The sequence below is a fragment of the Tinamus guttatus genome, unplaced genomic scaffold (genome assembly GCF_059628265.1).
Source record: "Tinamus guttatus ecotype Peru unplaced genomic scaffold, ASM5962826v1 Tinamus_guttatus_pri_ptg000652l, whole genome shotgun sequence".
NCBI lineage: Eukaryota > Metazoa > Chordata > Aves > Tinamiformes > Tinamidae > Tinamus > Tinamus guttatus.
Window position 1 is genome coordinate 1,901,445 of NW_028289186.1, and position 19,441 is coordinate 1,920,885.

At 50.1% G+C, this 19,441-nt stretch overlaps 1 protein-coding gene across 1 annotated transcript in view; it reads right to left on the minus strand.

Moving 5' to 3' along the window:
* SAMD11 (sterile alpha motif domain containing 11) overlaps positions 1-5,443 on the minus strand; it is a 79,638-nt gene extending 74,195 nt beyond the window's left edge. The window contains exons 1-2 of the mRNA XM_088536100.1: positions 4,657-5,443; positions 2,914-3,005 (exon numbers count right to left, since the gene is read on the minus strand). Coding sequence (XP_088392226.1) covers positions 2,914-3,005; positions 4,657-5,443 — 879 coding nt within the window. The remainder of the gene's footprint in view (positions 1-2,913; positions 3,006-4,656) is intronic.
* Between the last annotated feature and the right edge of the window lie 13,998 nt (positions 5,444-19,441).

Here is a 19,441-nt window from a genome sequence, read left to right on the forward strand (position 1 = left end):
GCGATGCGGGGGCGCCCGCGGCGCCGCGCAGGAAGGCGGCGGTGGCTGCGGAGCCGGCCCCGGCGCCGGGCGCAGCTGCAGCAAACGAGCTGCGACGGGCGCCGCGGGGGCCGGGCGCCGCCGCCGCCTCTCACCGGGGCGTCGCGGCGGCTGCGGCCGCCCTGCCAAGCTGGCGCGGCCCGCGGAGGCCATTTCCTTTCCAAAGGCGGCTCCAGACACCCAGGCTGGGGCCTCCGCGCCGCTGGCACCGCAAGCCAGGGCACGGCCACGGGGACGGCTCCGCGCCACCCGCGCTGGCAGCGCGAGGTCTGCGTCTTGCACACTTATATTTCCATTATCTCCACTATAAAATACACGGCCAAATAGCAGGGCAAACGGTCCTGTGATCTGAGCGGTGCTTAAGGCTGCAGTCGCTAAATGGGCAAGGGTAAATAAACTGCGCCCAGTTCCTGCCCCCTTCCTTGTGCCACGGGGAGCGCATGCAGCTACCAAAAGACTCTAAGTTCAACATACTGAAAACCGATACAAGTTCTCATTTCAGCACCAAAAATGCACTAAGCAATGTTAAACGCAGTTCTGGTGAAATCTCTCACTGGGAGGTCTCACCAGCTCCCCCTTTTATTCTTGCTTTAAAACACCTTGTCTTAGAGCACCCTCAAAGCTGAGGACCTACAGCCACCTAATGAGACCGAGGGGTTCAGCCCTCAGATGACGGGTCAGGTTCACCCCCACAGGCTGTGGAAAGAGAAATAAATCTTGGATCTGCCAGATGTGCTCCAAGAGAGGAGAGATGGCTCTGGTTAAGGGAGCGGACCAAGAGTACAAGAGATCTAGTGTCTTTTTCCTAAGTTCCACCACCGTTTTTCTTTTGTATGACCTTCAGCATCGCTGAAGCTCATGGTCTTCAAGGAGATCTATGTGCCTCTGAGGTACACAGTGATGGGGACCCATAAAGGGATTTTATGGATCTCCCGGAGGGATCATGGGCTGGTTTTAAAGGATTTGACCAGGATGGAGCCTGGTTGGCCCCTGAGAAGCTAGTGGGGTGCTGGGGGTCGGATCTGCAAACAGCCTCAGCGCCTCCCTTGGCACTTTTGGAGCTGGGGCAGCAGCACTTCTCTATTTGCCAAACGCACTGAGATGGGGTAAACAGGGGGAGGTGGCATATGAGCATAAAATACACCAATATAGTCACATTTTCCCTTTAAAGAGTATTTTATATCAAAAGGAGGCACCCATTAATACTAGAAATACATGTTTCTTTTAAGCTCATTGTTAATGGTAGATTAGTGGAAACTACACAACAATCACCATAGCTCTGTAAAACTTAAAAATTACTTTCTGATTCCATATCAATTTCAGAGCAAGAGAAATTAAACCAAAATCAGGATGATTGCTCTGCAATCAGCAAGTATGGCAAATGCTTTCGCTAAGAAAGCACCGTGTGCCATTTTGGCTACCACTTAATGCAACTTATTACCTAGCAATGACCACAGGACAGTGTCACCTGGCCAGACAGCTCAGCACCACCAGCAAGCGTCCTGTGTGTCCCCTTGGTCTGCAGGCCCTTGTACGGCCTCTGATCCACACGATCAGTAACTAAAGCACGAGCAAAACTCAAAACTGGAAAAAAAACCATACACAACATCACGTTTTGCCCTGTGAGCTCTGAGGAACTACATGTGTCCTCCAGAACGGCCGGGTTTCCCTCCATCTGCTTTGCTATGTCTAAAATCCACGATATCGCCGCAATTCACCCAGCAAGTTCTGGGTGCAGTTACGATGATTTCAGTGTCAATATTATTTCAGTCTCGAGTATTTCAGAATGCTCAGGAGACCCGTGTCACACGGATGATGTCTTCATATTAATTTCCGCAACTGCTCAGCATTGCCCTAAGCCCCTTCCCATGACGGATGTGGATGTTTGTATACATAAAACACCCACGCACATCTATAGCATGCAGGAATCATTCACATCTGGGATCCCACCATGCAGAATCATCGAGATACCCCATGTCAAAAGAGAACACGCCATAAAAACAATAAAATAAAAAATGGTTATTTTTTTCTGGACAAAAATGAGTAAATCTCACAACGCATCTGTTTCCACAGTCCTACTGCCAACAACGTTTAAATCATGATGATTTTTTCAGATTATGACCAGGTTCAGCTCCATGAACCAACAGCTTTACCATCCCATTCAAATGCTCTTATTGTATTTTATGGTTATTTCTACATCAATGAAACGATTTAAATATCTTAGTTGACTGCAGTTTCAGTAACTTCTTTTTATTTATAGCATCACCATCTATTTCATGAAAACACTGACAGCAAACGGAGATTTGCAAAGTCCTCAAGATAAAGGCACAGGGCAGAAAATCTAACTCCAAAGTTGGGGCAGAAAGATGCAACCAGTAAATTGAGACCTGTGACAAGAATTAACTAAGAGCTGCGAAGAGTTAAGATGAGCCTGATTTTCATTCACTTCATCTAAAAAATAATTCATTAATGGTTTGTAAAGTGTGGCAGGCTCTGCCATGCGGGTGCAATCGTGGCTCCCTTGGGTTTATTTAGCCATTTTACTCCTCTGCAAAACACGAAAACACAAAAAAAAAGCCTGGGTGGGGACAGGGCTGTTAAATGAGCTGCCATTTGTGTAGAGCTGGGATAGTTCCCCAAAAAAACCCTACAAGCTGCCCAAATTGCAAAGAAGGGGCTTTTCAAAGAGGGTCCCCGGCCAAACTGCAGGAAACCTCCCAGTCTGGGTCCAGCAGCTCCGATCCTTGCGGATTCTCCGCTTTGGCACCACCAAAGCAGAGGGATTTAGGGGTTTTTTGTTTGTTTTTTAAGGGAAGGAGGCGGAGGAGAGAGGAGATGTCTTAACTAAAGCCCATAGTTTAACAATCATCTTACCACTGGAGACGAAATTCGACACCCAGGGCAATCACAGATTGGAGGATGTACCTGTAAGATTCCTTTGGACATAAGAGTCTTCAAACTTTTCCCTGCATGAAGGAGAGAAGGAGGAGGAAAAACAATAAAAAAAGAGGGATCAGCGCTTTAAGAAAAGGAAAGTGTTAAAGGGAGGGGGAGAAACCCGCGGTTCCTGGCACAGAAACGGCCCCCCCGGCGCGGAGGAGCCGCGGGGCCCCCCCGAGGGAGCCGCGGGGCGGGGGGGGGCGGGGGGTTCCGCGGAGCCTGGCGGGAGCCCAGGGATTAAAACGGGAAAATAATAATAATAATAATAGAGTAAAATAATGAGAGAATGGAAATAATAACAGAATAGAAATAATAATAGAATAAAAGTAATAACAGAATAAAAATAATAATAGAATAAAAATAATAATAGAATAAAAGTGAAAATAAAGTGATCATAGAATCTAAATAATAATAGAATAAAAGTGATCATAGAATAAAAGTGATCACAGAATAAAAATATGGAAATAATAAATTGGTGAAATTTAAATAAGATAATGAAATTGAAAATAATAAAATAATAAATAAAAATAATTAAATAAAAGATAAGAATAGAAACAAAATAATAAAATAAAAATAAATAATTAAAAATAAATAATTAAAAATAATTAAAAATAAAATAATAAAAAATAATAAAAAATAATAAAAATAAAATAAAATAATGAAATGAAATGAAATGAAATAAAATGAAATAAAATGAAATAAATAAAATAAAATAAAATAAAATAAAATAAAATAAAATAAAATAAAATAAAATAAATCAGCAAAACAGGCGGTAAACGAGGCGGGCGATAGGCACCCTTGGCGCGGCCGCGGCTCCCCTCCCGCCGCCGCTCCCTGGCCGGGGCGCGGAGCCGGCCGCCCCCGGGGCCCCCGCGCCCCCCCGCGCGGCTCCGCTCCCGGCGCCGCGGCGGCTCCGCGGCCCCCGCGCCCGCCCCGCGCGCGGCGCCGGCTGCGCCGCAGGGCGACCCGGCCCCGCGCCCTCCACCTGCCGCGACGGCGGCGACACCCCCCCCGCCCCGCCGCCGCCGCCGCCGCCCGTCCCGCTCCGCTCCGCTCCGCTCCGCTCCGCCCGCCGCCCCCGGCGCCGCCACCCGCCGCGCGGCCCCACGCGCGGGGCTCCCCCCGCGCCGCGCCCGGCGCTCCAACCTCCGCCCGCGCGGGTGGAAAGTTCGCTGCGGAAAAGACCCCCCTTCCTCCTCCTCTCCCTCCTCCTCCCCTCCCTCCTCCTCCTCCTCTTCCTCCTCCTCCTCCTCCCGCGAGTGCTCCCGAACCGCGCGCGAAACTTGGCCGCTCTACGGAGAGCCCGAAATGGGGGGGGTGGGGGGGCGGGAAGGGGGGTGTCCGGGGAGGGGGGCGCCGGGACAGGGGATGAGTCCCCGGAGCCGGCTGGGGGGTCCCGCGTTGTCCCCTCTGCCCAGGGGGTTCGGGGGTCCCGCACTGTCCCCTCTCCGCGCAGGGGGTCTGCGGGTCCCGCCTTGTGCCCCCCACCCGGAGCTCCCACATTGTCCCCTCTGCCCGGGGCGCCGCAGGGTCCTGCGTCGTCCCCTCTCCGCCCGGAGCCAGCCCGGAGGTCCCGCGTCGCCCCCTGTCCACGCGGGGGTTTGGGGGGCCCCGCGCTGTCCCCCCTCCGCGCGGTCCCTCGGAGCGTGTCGGGGCGCGTCGCCGCGGGGCCCTCACCTTTGTGCCTGATGCTGCGTTTCCAGTCCTTGGCCGTCTCCCTGCCGCTCACGAACTGGAACTCGTTGGGCGTGAGCCACTCGCCCCGGTAGCGGATGGAGGGTCCCTTGCTCCCCTGGCACAACTTATTGATGTAGAGCAGCGCCTTGTTCTCCCCGCACTCCACCTCGATGCACGGCTCGCCGTTGTCGAAGAAGGGCTGGAAATCCGGGATGGAGGAGAACCTCTCCAGCATCAGGTCCTCGGGGAGGTGGTGCTGGGGGTGGTGGTGGGCGTGCGGGGGGGGCTCGTGGAAGCCCAGGTACGCGCGGTGCGCCAAGATCTGCTCGTACGCCGGCGGGTGCGGGGCCACCACGGGGATGGCAGCGGCGGCCAGAGGGGCGAGGTAGTCGGGGAGCGTTTCCAGGGGCTGGTTGAAGGCTGCCAGGGCCATCTCCTCCCTGTCAAGTCGCTCCTTCTTGATGGCAGGCATAGTGCCGGCGCGCTCGCCCAGGCACGGTGGCTCCAATGTCTCCGGCTCAACTTGCCCCCGCTCGGGATGGAGTTTGGCTGAAATGCGCCAGCGGCAGCAGCAGCAGCAGCAGCAGCCGCAGCAGCACAGGCACCTTTGGCGCTCGGGGGCCGGAGGTGGCTGGGATCCCCCGGAGCAGCCCGCGAGCAAATCTCCTGGGCTGCCTCCCCAGCAGAGCTGTCTGGGATCCCGCTCCCACGGAGAGCCTAGCGGAGCGTGGACCCGGGAGCTGCCGTGCGCCTCGCAGATCTGCCCCTCCGCACTGATACCTGACATCTCGGAGAGGGCTCTGCTGCCGGAGACATTATTTTTGGTTAAAAAAAAAAAAATGCTTATTGATTCCCCTACATCGACCCACCTTCTCACCAGGCTGGAGGGTTCCCTGCCGCCCACCCAGCCCCCTTTCGCCCTCCCCGCCCCCCAACCCTTCCTTTAAACTGACACCTGGTTTATTTATTTATATGCAATAATTAAAATGAGCCGCGGCGCCCCCGCCGCCACCCCCGCCGGCGCCGCGCGGGGCTCCAGACGCCCCGGCGGCCAAGTGGCCCCGGGCCACCCCCCCACCTGCGACGGGCCCCGGGGGCCGCTGCCAGGCAGAATTTAATTCCCACTGCCCTCCCGCCTGGTTTCTTTTTTAAAAAAACCACCTAATATTATATTTCACGTGTCTATATATATATAGTGTGTGTGTGTATATATACATATATATCCGCGCACACACACGCAGACGTACACATGGCTATCCCGGGAGATTGCCCCGCTGCACGGAATGTGCCGCTGCCCCCATGCCCTGAACGCCGCTCGGTGCTGGGCTCCGAGCCGGGCCAGACATGTATTGATCCGAGCTCCGGAGTCACCGGATAGTTCAGCTCAGACTCTGACCAAACAAGATTTCCCTCCGCCGCCGCCGCCGCCGTCGCTCCAACTTGGCCCATTTAAACAGCAGAGGCGCTTGCAAGCGCCGCGCCGGCGGCGGTGACAGCGACAAGGGGGTGCGCGACGGCCGGCGCCGCCGGATCCGCATCCACGGCCGCTCCGGGATGTAGCGGGGAGATGCGGGTCGCATCCCTGTCACAGCCGGCTCGTGACAAGTCCCTTCGGATGGGAGGACTCGATCCTTTCTCCTTTCCCAGCGCCATGGGACCGGGGCCGGGAGACGCCGGGGAAAGTCGTTTTCCATTCGGAGCCAGGCTGGACACGGCGTGAGGTCCACGTGAGAGCACCCCGAGAGGAAAAGCACAGCCCCAGACTAAGCTCCGTGGTATTTATGGAGATTTGCCCCGTTGAGGGAATGGATTCCCTGCCTTCGGGTGCCAAGGAGGATTGTCTGCTCAGGAAGAACGACGTGCAGATGGGGAATAAAAATAAATGGCCCCTGAAATATTGTTCAAGGGATGCCCAACAAGTCTTACAAGGTGGCAAATGGGGTTTATATCCCATTACCTCCCTCCTCCTCCCTTAAAAAATAAAAATCTTAAATTTTCAACAAAGTGCACCTCTCATAACTGCTTGTTTTGTTATAGGGAAGATGGTGGTAACTGAAATACCTTCCGGACAGCGAGAAGCAGATTTGCTAACAGGAAAACCAGCCACTGGCAGAGATAGCAGGGCAGTTTCTAAGCAGTAGGAACCCTTGGCCCTCTGGTACCATCTCAGAAAATCTCAACACACTGACAGGAGGGGAAAGAACCTCCCAGCACCTCGTTACGGAAGCTGCTTTTAGTTCCATTTTACTGGTGCAGAAACTGAAGCGATCCAGAGCGTGAACCCTGTACTCGTGCCGGGCCGTGCAGTTACTCATGCCGCTACTCAGTCGCACTATGAGTAACCGCAGGCCAAGACGGGTGACAAGTTCACAGTGGCACTAGGTGACTTGCCTGAGACCACACAGTCCCCTGCCCCTCTGGGCTCTACACAAAATGTCCAAGCAACCAAGGGAGCCCGTGTGGGAGAAGCTGCTTCTTCACAGCCCTCATGCCAGGGTGTTGGGTGAGATGTTGGGTGATACGGGTGCGCTGGCCAAGCTGGTCCCGCTGGCCACGTTTAGGTCCAGCGTTGGAAGAGCGAGACCTCACGATGGCAACCCAACATGGGGTGCACGGGTTGACCCGGGGCTGGGTTTCCCACATAGAAACAAGCTGTTTTGGCAGCCGTGTAGAGGGATTCAAGAAGAACAGAGCTTAGCTGATCCTATCAGTCTCTCATAAGCACAAAAATTTACTACCAAGTCCTCCCCCTGCAATAAAACGCACGAGCACCCTCTGGATGGCTGAGTTCAACTGCATGAAGTTGCTCAGTAGGAAGTTCAACAGCATGAAGTTGCTCAGCTCTTGCTGTAACGTTAGAGCTCATGGTATTAGTGTAACCAGATTTATTAGTGTAAACAGATTCACCACCAGAGAAGAGATGGGAGAGGTCTTAGCAAATCTACACACACACACGGGGAGGGAGGGAGCCAGGTGTGCTTTGCAAGTGCTAAACTAAGGAACTGGGATGTATTTTAGTGTCCGGGGACACGTCACTGTGTCTGTGTGTTGGGTTTCTACAGCACTAGCAAAATAGAAGAACAATTCTTAACATTCTCGCAGAGGCACTGCCACAATAAACAAAATAAACAGTGATCACTTGCTAACATCCACTTCTCTGCTTCTGGAACATATCACGTGGGGTTTAAACAGAACCTGGACCTTTTCTTTTCTCACATCAAATGTACAAACGACTGCGAAAACCTGGCTGTGCTGTAAAGCATGTTGCAAGGAGAGATGGTAGGGTGCTTCAAGCACAGATCTGAAAGTAAAGAGATAAGGACTTTGCTGCTTCTTCTGTCACCAGTTTCATGGACAAATTACTTATCCCAGATCGGCCTCTATTATTCTGCCCGTAAAAGGAGGGGGAACTTTTTAAATGTGATTTGTTATTTATGTCTGTGACAGTAAGCCTTTGGGTTTCTCAGTGAGATCAAAGGTCCCTTGTGCTAAATGAGTTTTAAAACTCGTTGCAGATGCAAGTCCTGCCCCTCTACAGGAAAGACGGGTTGAGGCCGGGAGGAGACAGACTCACAGGAACAAGTAGAAATGACCGGCCTGTGCTCACGAACAGCTCCAGAGCTTCTCTTCTTGCACCATTCCACCGTGGATGCCGTACAGGCCATCTCTGGAACCATCTTGCCCATGGGTCCAGAGCGAAGCTAAACCAAACCATGTGAAACCAAAGGAGAAGATGTTCTGGGAGTGCAGCTGCAGCCTCAGCACAGGTTCTGCTGCAGGGCCCGAGCGCTTCACAACCCAAACACATCTACACAAGCACCAACACCTCTCGTTACGCTCAGGCCTTCTCTGCCATCCTCTTGAGCTTCTGAGGACACCGAGGTGCTCCAGCACCAAGACCCACTGCTCTTGGCTCTTGCTGCTTTCCAGATGCTCCCCAGCTTGGCCCAGGCGCGCTGCCCGGAGGTGATGTCGCCTCAGGCCACGCTGCTTCATTAGGAGAGATGTTTTGACAGCCCAGCAGCAGGAGCAACAGCAGGCAGGGCATGAGGGGCTGTTAGGGGAGCAAGGAGGGCATTGCAGAGGGCTCTGCCCCTAAAAAATGCTTCCTCGGGAACTGCTGGGCTTTATCCTTTTAAATCTAAAGGATACAGGCACTGGCCTTTACACCCATTTATCAGAGTGAAAAAGGAGCACCATAGAGCCTTATTAAGCGTTCTTTTTCTTTCTTCCTTTCTTGAAAGCATTATGATAGAATCCTTATTACACAACAAAAAGAGCAGTAAATTGCATGCATCGCTACCTAATGCAGGCATTTTGTCTACTTCCAAGAGTCTTGGACAGCAGAAGGTAGATGAAGGAACCGTCTTCTCCTCAAGCACTTTCCCAAGTGCCCTGTGCAGCTATGAGAAGAATCTAAGTAGATTGACCCTCACAAAACAAGAGGAATGAAATGTGTCTTGGGCAGGGTCGAAGGAAGCATTATCTGCAAGCCAAGGACTCTGTTTCTACACTAGCTGCTCCGTTGTTCTAAATAACAAAATAACTTTGATCTTTTCTCCCTAGCCTGGGTTATCCTCTGCTGGGAGCAGCCACCCGGGCTTGTAGCTCAGAGGCTTTTGCATTGGTACCCAGCAAGAATTACCCAGTGGCTGCTGTGCCATTAGAGCTGCTCTCAGCAGATATGGCACTGGACAGACTCATCTCCCTTCTTTCCTGGAAAATCGGGTGCTTTGTGGTAGCTTAGATCAGAATCAGCCTTGAGATCTCTACAGAAAGGAGTTTAAATTCAAAGGACGTAATCCTGTTTCTATTAAAACCAATGACAAACTCTTAACGACTTCACACTTCAGTGTTCCAGTCCCCTTAATGCAGCAGGAGAGATTGCCCTTCTCTGCAAACGCTTTGAAAAACAAGAAGTTTAGCTACATTCAAGCGGTGCATGTGTAATGTAAGAAAAAGCACTTACAGAAATCACCAGTGGAATAAGGAATAAGCATCAAACCCGAGGTTGTATTAACCGTCCTCTCTGCCCCTTCACTCGAGGCAAGAGCCACCTTCTCTGCAGTTCCAGCCACTGTCCAGTTTCCCTGGGCTTCTGTCTGCATTAACTGGACTTTTTGCCCATATTGCAATTAAAATGCATCTTTCTCCCCAGTCTCTTCCTCTCTCCTCAGCTGTTATTTATTGCTATCTTGCAACCGTTGTGAAAGATTGGAACTATGAAAGCTGTAATGCAGAAAACCTTCACAAGACTCTCTTTCTAAAGCCTTTGATTCTACTACTCTAATCTACTCCATTGGTTAGAAAAACTTGTATCAAAAGATGGTGAAGTGATGGCCATGATATATTAATCTAAAGCTTGGCCGTGTCCCAATACTTAAAGATCACTATGTGCTACTCCGCTTCCCTAACTTCCTGCCTTCGTTGCCCCCTAAAATCATAAAATAAAATAAAATAAAATAAAATAAAATAAAATAAAATAAAAGTAACAAAAACATCCTTTGGGAAACTAATTTTCCAGCTATTTTGGTATAACTGGACTGGGTTAAAAAATGGAAAATTATTGAACACTGAGATGAAAATAACATAGCTGTGCCATCCCAACATGAAACAATGCCATAAAGGAATAACCCATGGATCTCTTCCTTAATTCACCAGTGCATACAGACGTGTGTGTGTGCACACAAGCAGATTATGCTTCTTTAGACTAGGCAGATGAACTTCCCTGGCTCATCCTTGCAAGTAAGGTGTCAGGAAAGTCTGGTGTAATCAAGATGTACCTGCTTTTAATACATCCTAGAAAGGTCAAATTAAGGACTAGGTAGAACCCGTCCTGACCAATTTAGAAGGTGCTGAAGTCTACACTGCCCGAGCTGGCTTGCAGGTTGCAAACACGTTAATTAGAGCTCACACATCCTAAAGCTTTTAAAGTCATGGGGCATTTCTGCACACAGGTTTTGTATTGTTCTAATTCTCCTCCTTTCTGGAACTTGTTGTAGTGTGCTCAATGCCCTAGGACTAACGGGATCCACATCATGGTATCTTGTGGTGTAACTGCACTCTGCTAGACAGCTGGACAACTCTCACAACAAATATTTCTGCACAACTGGTGTCACAGCAATGTAAAACTTCATAAATGGATAGGCCCTAGTCTGGGCTATGCCCGTACTGCAATTTCAGTAAGTTTCCATCTGCTATAGCTGAACGTTACTTCATGAACACTGATACTCTGAGCAAACATCACACAGAAGCTGCCACAGACCTACGTTTCCTTAGTGATTTCTCCCTGAAGTTGTATTTTTTTCTGCATTTTTTTACTTGAACTATCTAGCTGGTGCTGATACAGGAAGGCAAGCTTGTTTGCAGCTCCTGCATGGCCTTTTCTGCATGTGCATCATATTTGACCACGAACTGGCAAACTTACCCAAAGAGACCCATATGAACAGCCACAGGTATATGCAGTGAAGCCATGGAGACAACTGCACATAAATGACTTTGTACTCACTCATTACTCACTTGCACCTCCATTATTATGGATAAAAGCCATTCCAGGACCACATGAAGACTTGTCTTCTTGGGGTTTGTTTTTCCTTTTCTTTAAATCTTACATTCCTGGAAAAAAAGAGAGATTCCTTCAGAGAAACCTGCTGCCATGACTACACTGCAACAGAATGCTTTAATCAAATAAAAAACTTTGATAAGATATAAGAAAGGACTAACAAAAACACATAAAAATAAAAGGAATTGCATAAAAATATGTAAACAGGCACATACACATTTGAACTGCTCCCAATGATTTGAGTTCCTTGGAATATGTGAAACTTCTGCTCCTTCCCCTGCTCCTCCTGTAGAGCAATCATGACATGCTTGTGACAGAAGTGGCCTGCTACAACCAGCTAACGTTGAATTTTATTTATTTGTCAGACTCCCAGACTTGAACTTTCCTACATGTGGGCTTTCTAAGTACAACACACCATATGCACACACTCAGGACAGGAGAATTGGTCAAACAGAGCAAAAAATGATGGCCACAATTCAGGGATCCTTGGAGCTAACCATGTACAAATGTCCTTATTATGGCCACCTAAGGGCATCTGAGGGATGCTCATTTTCTAAGGAATGCCTAAATTCTTCCAAAATAGAAGGCTGATGAACAGACACGGTTATTTTCTGTATGCAACGTATCAGTTACAGCTTTCTGTTTTCCTCGTGTTCAGTAACTCAGTCCCTGAGCAGAAGCAAGTAATTGTGATCCATAACACACTCACGAGTGGCAAATGCAGAAATGTCAGCGCAAACATCTTGATGCCTGATGCTTAAAATTCTTCATCCAAATGAAGAATTTGGCAATTCTTCATGGCACATACTTGCAAATAATGAATTTATTTACAGCAGGAGAAAAAAAGAGATATTGTTTCTCATGCATCTTGCTTGCCTTAGCCAAAGCTCAAGCCGTTGTCACTAACCCTTCCTGCTCAGAAGGGACACATGCGAGTAGATATATTGTCAGCACACATTTGGGAAAGTCCTCTGTGCACTGTCACAAACTTTGAGGGTTCGCTCCAAGAGGAAAGGCTAAAAAGGCATTCTGAATACTGCACGGTTCACAAAAGCCATCCCTTTTAGCAGTTATCTGTAGCACAGAGTTAGCAAGAGCTGTAGATAAAATGATGGGAGCAGCCACAGTCCTGTGGGAACTGGCACACACGGCCAGTGACACCCACGTGTGACACAGCCAAAGATGCACAGGGATGTGCACTGGGAAAACAGACCCTGGGCACACAAGAGAGGCTGTTTTATTGCTTTTATGCCCTGAGAAAGACCCCAAAAAAGCTCAATTTCAAACCTGAGTCTCAATTTGCAAGAGACAGTCTGCTGAAATATTAGTTGGCTTTATGGGAGCAATCAGCAGAATTTCAGTAACTAACATTTCAGCCATATGGTGGCTCGCAGCCCGTCCTCCGCAGACTGACAGATGTGCCAGCAGCTGAAGGGGCAAAGAGCCGGGTTCCATCACACATTTCATTTTTCACTACCCAGAAAAAACCTTATGAGGAAGTTGGAGCCAATGACTGAGCGTGAGGACTGGGAGATGTTTGTAAGGTCCCCTCTGCCCTTGTAAGTACATCAGTACCTGGACACTTCTTACAAGTGCATCCAGAAGCAATGCTGGCCACTGTGCACAGGTTAAGGCTGTATTCACCCTAAAATAAAAAGTCTAATCCATTGAAAATACTCTGAAGACTCTCAAGTCTATCACCTACCAGCTGCTTGTTTCTTCCCTTCGGTTTTTAAAGGAGTCTTTGTAGAACAGCCTCTAATCACAATTGTGGCAAAATGCTGATGAGGATACAAATGGGAACATCATAGGAAACAAATATAAAATTGTCTTGACAAACTAACTGAATATATTTACAGGTATTGTTTTTAATTAACCTTAATTTCCAAAGAACTATTAGTTGCTCAGAAGACATCTTTATGTATTTGTAACCTATTGAGTCCAAGATTCTCCCTCTCTTCTGTTAACATGTCCGAGAGTGGAGCCAGTACAACTCACCAGGGACTTTGCTGCATTTCAGTGAAACAACCCGAGTTGTTCCAACATATTCCGTGTTTTCATTATAACCACATACATTATATCAGTTCTCACCAAGTGAACTTGGAAATCAAGTCCCGTATTGCATTAACCTACAGACTGACTTAAATATGTTGCACTTCTTGCACGTAATCTGTGTTTGCACATGTGTGTATAAAGATATGGACGTGTGTGCACACCGATGCAGTTACACCTCATTGTGATCAGATTGGTAGTTTGCTTCTTGAAATACATTAAGGCAGCCTGAGCCTTTCATTCCTGTCTTTATAAAACAAATACGACTCTATTAGAGCCCCAAGGAGAAGCCCATGGAGGGGTGTCCAACCCTAGCAAATGGACTCGCTTAAGGATGTGTTTAAAAAAAGGCTGAATCTTCCCCCCACATCCTTCTGGGTTGAGTCTCCGCTTGTCTCCGCTCCCTCATTCCCCACTATTTCCCATTTCCCATGCCTGCTGCTCGCTCCTTGCGTACGTCCCTGTCATTTGCATCATTCCTCCCGGAGGAAACGGCCTGCGCGGTTCCTTTCGGAGCGCATGTGGTGGGACGAGATAGGAAGCTCCAGATACCACAACTCGTTTCATGACAGCCCAGCCCTGGAAGAGCAACTCGAAGCCTTTTCTGGGATGGTTAACGTCTTCCCAGATCCCTAATAATTCTGGGTGTCAGGGCAAACAGGACTGACAAGAGTGTGCACATCAGGGTAAATACCTGTGTGTCTAATTGCTTCTATAATTCCTTTTTTTTTTTCTTGCAAACAGACCTTCTTTTTCTACTATTCTCCATTCTTCCAGTACTCTGCCACAGATGAAATTCATCTGAAAATAATAAAGAAAATCACAGTGCAGAGAGAGTCCATAATCAAGCTCCCATTAGAGCAGGCGTTTGGGGAGTGCATTTGTCTCCTCGTGGAATAGACGGGAAATGTGATTCTTCCCCCCATTTGCAGCTGATTTCTGCAAATGTCTCGATCTGCAGCCCATTCGTGAGCAACTCGCAGCAAAAAATTAAATCTTCACATTTCAAGTCATTTTGCTTAGGCTGGATGTTCTGTTCACAAAATGAGCTGTTGGAATCAGGCTTCCAATATGAATATTTGTAATGACAAATTCAAAATTCCCTTTCCATTTATGTTCCTGGAGTTCTCTTCAGACTTGCTGCTGCAGTAGCTACCACTAAATGCCGCTAAATCAGTAAATCCGTTTATTGGAATAGTCATAGGGAACTGCAGGAATGAGGCACAAACTTAATCCAGTTCAAAACTCTTCTAATCAGGAGGAAATAAACACTCAGGTCTGTTTTCCATGAAACTTAAGTGAAAGGATACATATGGTAAGGAAAACGGCTTTCAAGTGCCAATATAATAATAATAATAAAGAAAATCCTACTAATTTAACAGGGACAAGAAGGTGAACGGTGTCCCAAACACCCCTTGAGCAAACCACCAAAAATTCCTCTGGGATTATCCAAGACCCTGCTCCAATACTCTTCCTTCCATGGGCTCCTGAAACTCTCCGCAGGAACATCTGGAAGCCCCGTCCAATTAGGACATGAAATACCGGAGGATCAAAGAGCGTTTCCCAGCTCCCATGAGAACAGGCTGGAGCGTGGGATAATTAGCAGCTTCTGACTGCTGGTAACTACCTCTCCCTCGTTAGCATTTTCCCTGCCTTTTTACCTGTGCGTGGAGCCCCTCTGGCCTCCAGAGCACCACGTTCCCTCCACGTGGGTCTCATTTGTCTCGCCTGTATCAACAGTCATCCTGACACATCCTACAGGTCTATAAGGGTCTCATCCTTCCTCTCCCCATCAACTGGGGTAAAGCCCTTGGGACACCTTAGCACCATTCCGAGATGGTCAAAAAATTTGATTCAGGAGCTCTGGGAACGCCAGCAGGGAGCAACAGGACTGAAATACAGTTAATCAATAACAAAATAATATTTACTTTGCTTCTCGTATTCCCCTCGTGTCCAAGGGTTTGGGGTCAGGATGAGAGACAAAGTTTGCTCTGAGCAGGCAACGTTTGCTCCCGTTTGCTTCTTTTGGGTGAGCTGATAAGTTGCAGCCGGCACAGAGGTTTCAGGTCTGAAAGGCACCTTAACAACAGCGGGTCTTGAGCTGTCAGGAGCAAGATTGAGCTGCGAGCTGCTTGTCCTTGCAAGAGAAAAGTGCCTTGCACGAGCGTGGCATGTGGGATCCCTCGAGCTGCATCGCTGGGACTGGTTTAAACCCCAATTCCTTCCAGGAGGAACAACCCTGAGCAGATCTCAGGAGCTTCGGCTGGAGTCCCACCAGCACAAACTAAACCGCAAGGGCATTTTCCCCATGTGCCGTGGCAGTTCTGCACGAGGCTGGGGTATTCCTTCCTGACAAGTCAACCACTCAGCCAGGCCTTTCCCCGACGCTGTTGGGCTCCTGTCACATCATTTCAAGCTCGCTCATATGACAACCCCAGACACGAAAGGCAGCGAGGGACCCCAGTCACCCTGACGACCGCCAAGGGAAACACCACGAGAAATTTGCATGCAAAGAAACAGTCTGAAATGAGGGTAACGGGTAATGAAGCCCTGGCAAGCAATAAGAGATCCTTATATTAAAGGTACCCTAGGAACATAACTCAGCTGGATAAGGTCGGCCTACGGATTGCATTCATTTTTAGGCTAAAAACCCATGTCCATGTACAGAGGCTCAATAAAAACATAATTGATGTGAATCACGTAGTGGTGTCACCATGTGCAACCGGAGTCACCCTGCTCCAAAGCTCCACACGGTGCTGGGGTTTGCTCCCCAAGGGACATTCTGGGCAGGTTTAGGGTCTCACTCTCATCATTGGACCTACGGGCAGGACCGAGACACAGCCCCACGGTTCTGCAGCCCCTTTTCAAGCTCAGCTCTGCCCAGGGATGCAGATGGGAACCAGAACTGGTCCCAGTGCTCCCTCGGCAGAGCAGAAGCCCTGGTCACGGAGGAGCCCAAGAAACAAATTCCTCCCTTTGCCGGCTGGATTTCGAGTTCCTGCATCCCGCTGAGCTCGCGCGGGCTCCCAGGAGCTGAAGGCAGAGCTGCAGGATGCCGAAGCTGGGACGCTCTTCCCAGCAGCATCTCAGGACACATCACCAAGCGAGAAGAGGAGATTCCCACAGCGACATCCCAGCTCCGGCTCCCGATGGGAGCATTCCCACAGAAACCCCAGCCGGATCCGCTCCCTCTCCCAGCGGCCGCCCGGCCGGCCGCGGATCCCGTCGCTGCGCGCGAGCCCCCCGCGCGGTCCCCGCCGCCGCCGCGGGCTGCTGGCAGCGGCCCCCGCGCCCGGCGCTGCCGCCGCCGGCCCGCGCCGCAATAAATAACCGCGGAGCGGCCGCCGCCGCGGGCGCTGACCCCGCGGAGCCGCCGGGACCAGCCCGCGCCCGCCGCCCACGGCCCACACGGAGCCAGCGGCCGCCCCGGCAGCGGGAGGGCAGCGGGGGCGGCGGGGCTGGCGCACGGACACGGACAGACACACACGGAGACACGGACAGACACAGATAGACATGGAGAGACACACACGGAGACATGGAGAGACGCATGGATAGACACACACAGAGACACACATGGAGACATGGACAGACACGGATAGACATGGATAGACACACACGGAGACACGAATAGACACACAGAAACATGGATAGAGACATGGATAGACACATACGGAGACATGGAGAGACACATGGATAGACACACACAGAGACACAGATAGACACACAGAGACACGGATAGACACGGATAGAGACATGGATAGACACGGATAGCAACACAGAGAGACATGGATAGACCCATAGAGACACGGATAGACACGGATAGAGGCATGGATAAACACACACAGAGACACAGACACACATGGAGACACAGATAGACACACGGATAGACACACACGGAGACACGGAGAGACACGGATAGACATGGATAGACACACACGGAGAGACACACGGATAGACACACACGGAGACACGGATAGACACACAGAGACACAGATAGACACGGATAGACACACAGATAGACACATACGGAGACACGGATAGACACACAGAAACACGGGCAGACACGGATAGACACACAGATAGACACACAGAGACATGGATAGAGACATGTATAGACACGGGTAGCGACACAGAGACACGGATAGACCCATAGAGACACAGATAGACACGGATAGAGGCATGGATAGACACACACAGAGACATGCATAGACACGCATAGAGACATGGATAGAAACACGGATAGACACACATGGAGACACGGATAGACACAGAGACATGTATAGACACGGATAGCAACACGCAGAGACACGGATAGACCCACAGAGACATGGATAGACCCACAGAGACATGGCTAGACATGGATAGAGGCATGGATAGACATACATGGAGACATGCATAGACACACATAGAGACACACAGAGATATGGATAGACACACATGGAAACACGGATAGACACACACACACAGACACGTACAGACACACAGACATGCATAGACACATGTATGGGCATCTATAGACACTCATAGATACACATAGAGACACATACAGACACACATATAGACATGCATAGACACAGAGACATACATATAGACATGTATGGACACCTAGACACGCACAGATACACATAGACACGCACAGACACATAGAGACATGTATAGACACATACAGACACACACACAGACACATATAGACACATATACACACACAGATATGTAGACACGCATATAGACACACACATATGGACATGTGTAGTCACATATAGACACATATAGACATGTATGGACACACACATAGACACATGGAGACATGTACAGACACACATATAGACATGTATAGAAATACATAGAGATATACACACATATAGGCACATATAGACCCACACACACGGACATACAAACATGCACAGAGACACATATAGGCACACATATAGACACACACACATGTAGACACACACACACACACACATAGACACACACACACATAGACACACACACACACACATATGGACACACACACACATATAGACACACATATGGACCCAGGCCGTGTTTCCCAGGCCGTTCCCAGGGCCGCATCCCCCTCACCTGCTCCGGGAGAGGCCGGTGTCCCCTTTTCCCAGGGCTGGGGCGCGGGCCGGGGGGAAGGTGCTTTATTTAAGTGCGATTCTAAAGACTCCAGCAGCGCGCGGAGCCGGCTGCCGGCGGCAGAGAGGCTGCTGTTAACTGCCAGGGAACTATTTATTCTCCAGCCTTGGATGCTCGCGGTCAATAAGGAGAAGGGCGGTGGGAAGAAGTAGCAGTGGAGGCCCCTTGTAAAGGAGCAGCCGCACTAGGGGAAGCAGCAGCCCCCTTCCCAGCTCCTTCCCTTGGGTCTGTGCCGCGCTGCCTACCCGGCATCACCAACCCACCCAACAATGCCAAAAACGAGGGTTTTCCGAGCCCAGGAAGGCAGAGCAGCCCACCCAGCTGCTCAACCGTCTCCTGCGACGTTTAATAAATAAATAAAAGCGCCGGCTGGCGGAGCGGCTCCTCGGGGAAAGGGAGGACAATCCGGGCCTGTTTATGGAACGCCCTATGCGCGACGCCTGCCCCGGGCCCAGCCCGCTCCGAACCGGCATCGTTTATTGTCAGCGTTGCGGTCACATCGCCAGCAGGACCCTATTGTGCCAGGTGCCGCACAAAGGACAAAGGACCCTCTTTGTCCCCACAGCTGATGCCCTCCCAGACGCGGCTCTGCTGATCCCACGTTATTCCACATGGGTTTTGCCAGTGTTTCCAGTAGGATCAGAGCCGGGCCAGAGCGGCTTCAGAAACTTCTGGCATCTAAACTGGGAGATTTACGCTCAACCTGTACAAAAAGGGAGTTTCCACATCACATTTTCCCATACGAAACAGCATTTCTCACCGCTGGCGGCTGCGCTCCCAACCCCAGCATGAGGCTCCAAAGCTTTTTCCTCATTCTGCCTTGGACCCAGATGAACCAGATCCTGCACCAGGTCCGAGTACAAAGCGGAAAGCAAAAACTGGGGAGGACCCTGGTCGCCTCAAAAGACACAGCAGTTTTCTTCAGAAAAGGTCATTCTTACTCCTGTGCTCTTGCACCTTCCCCCGTTTGTTCTTTCTCGTTACCTGCTACAGTCTTGACTGGAGCCCAAGGACTGGCGCAACCTT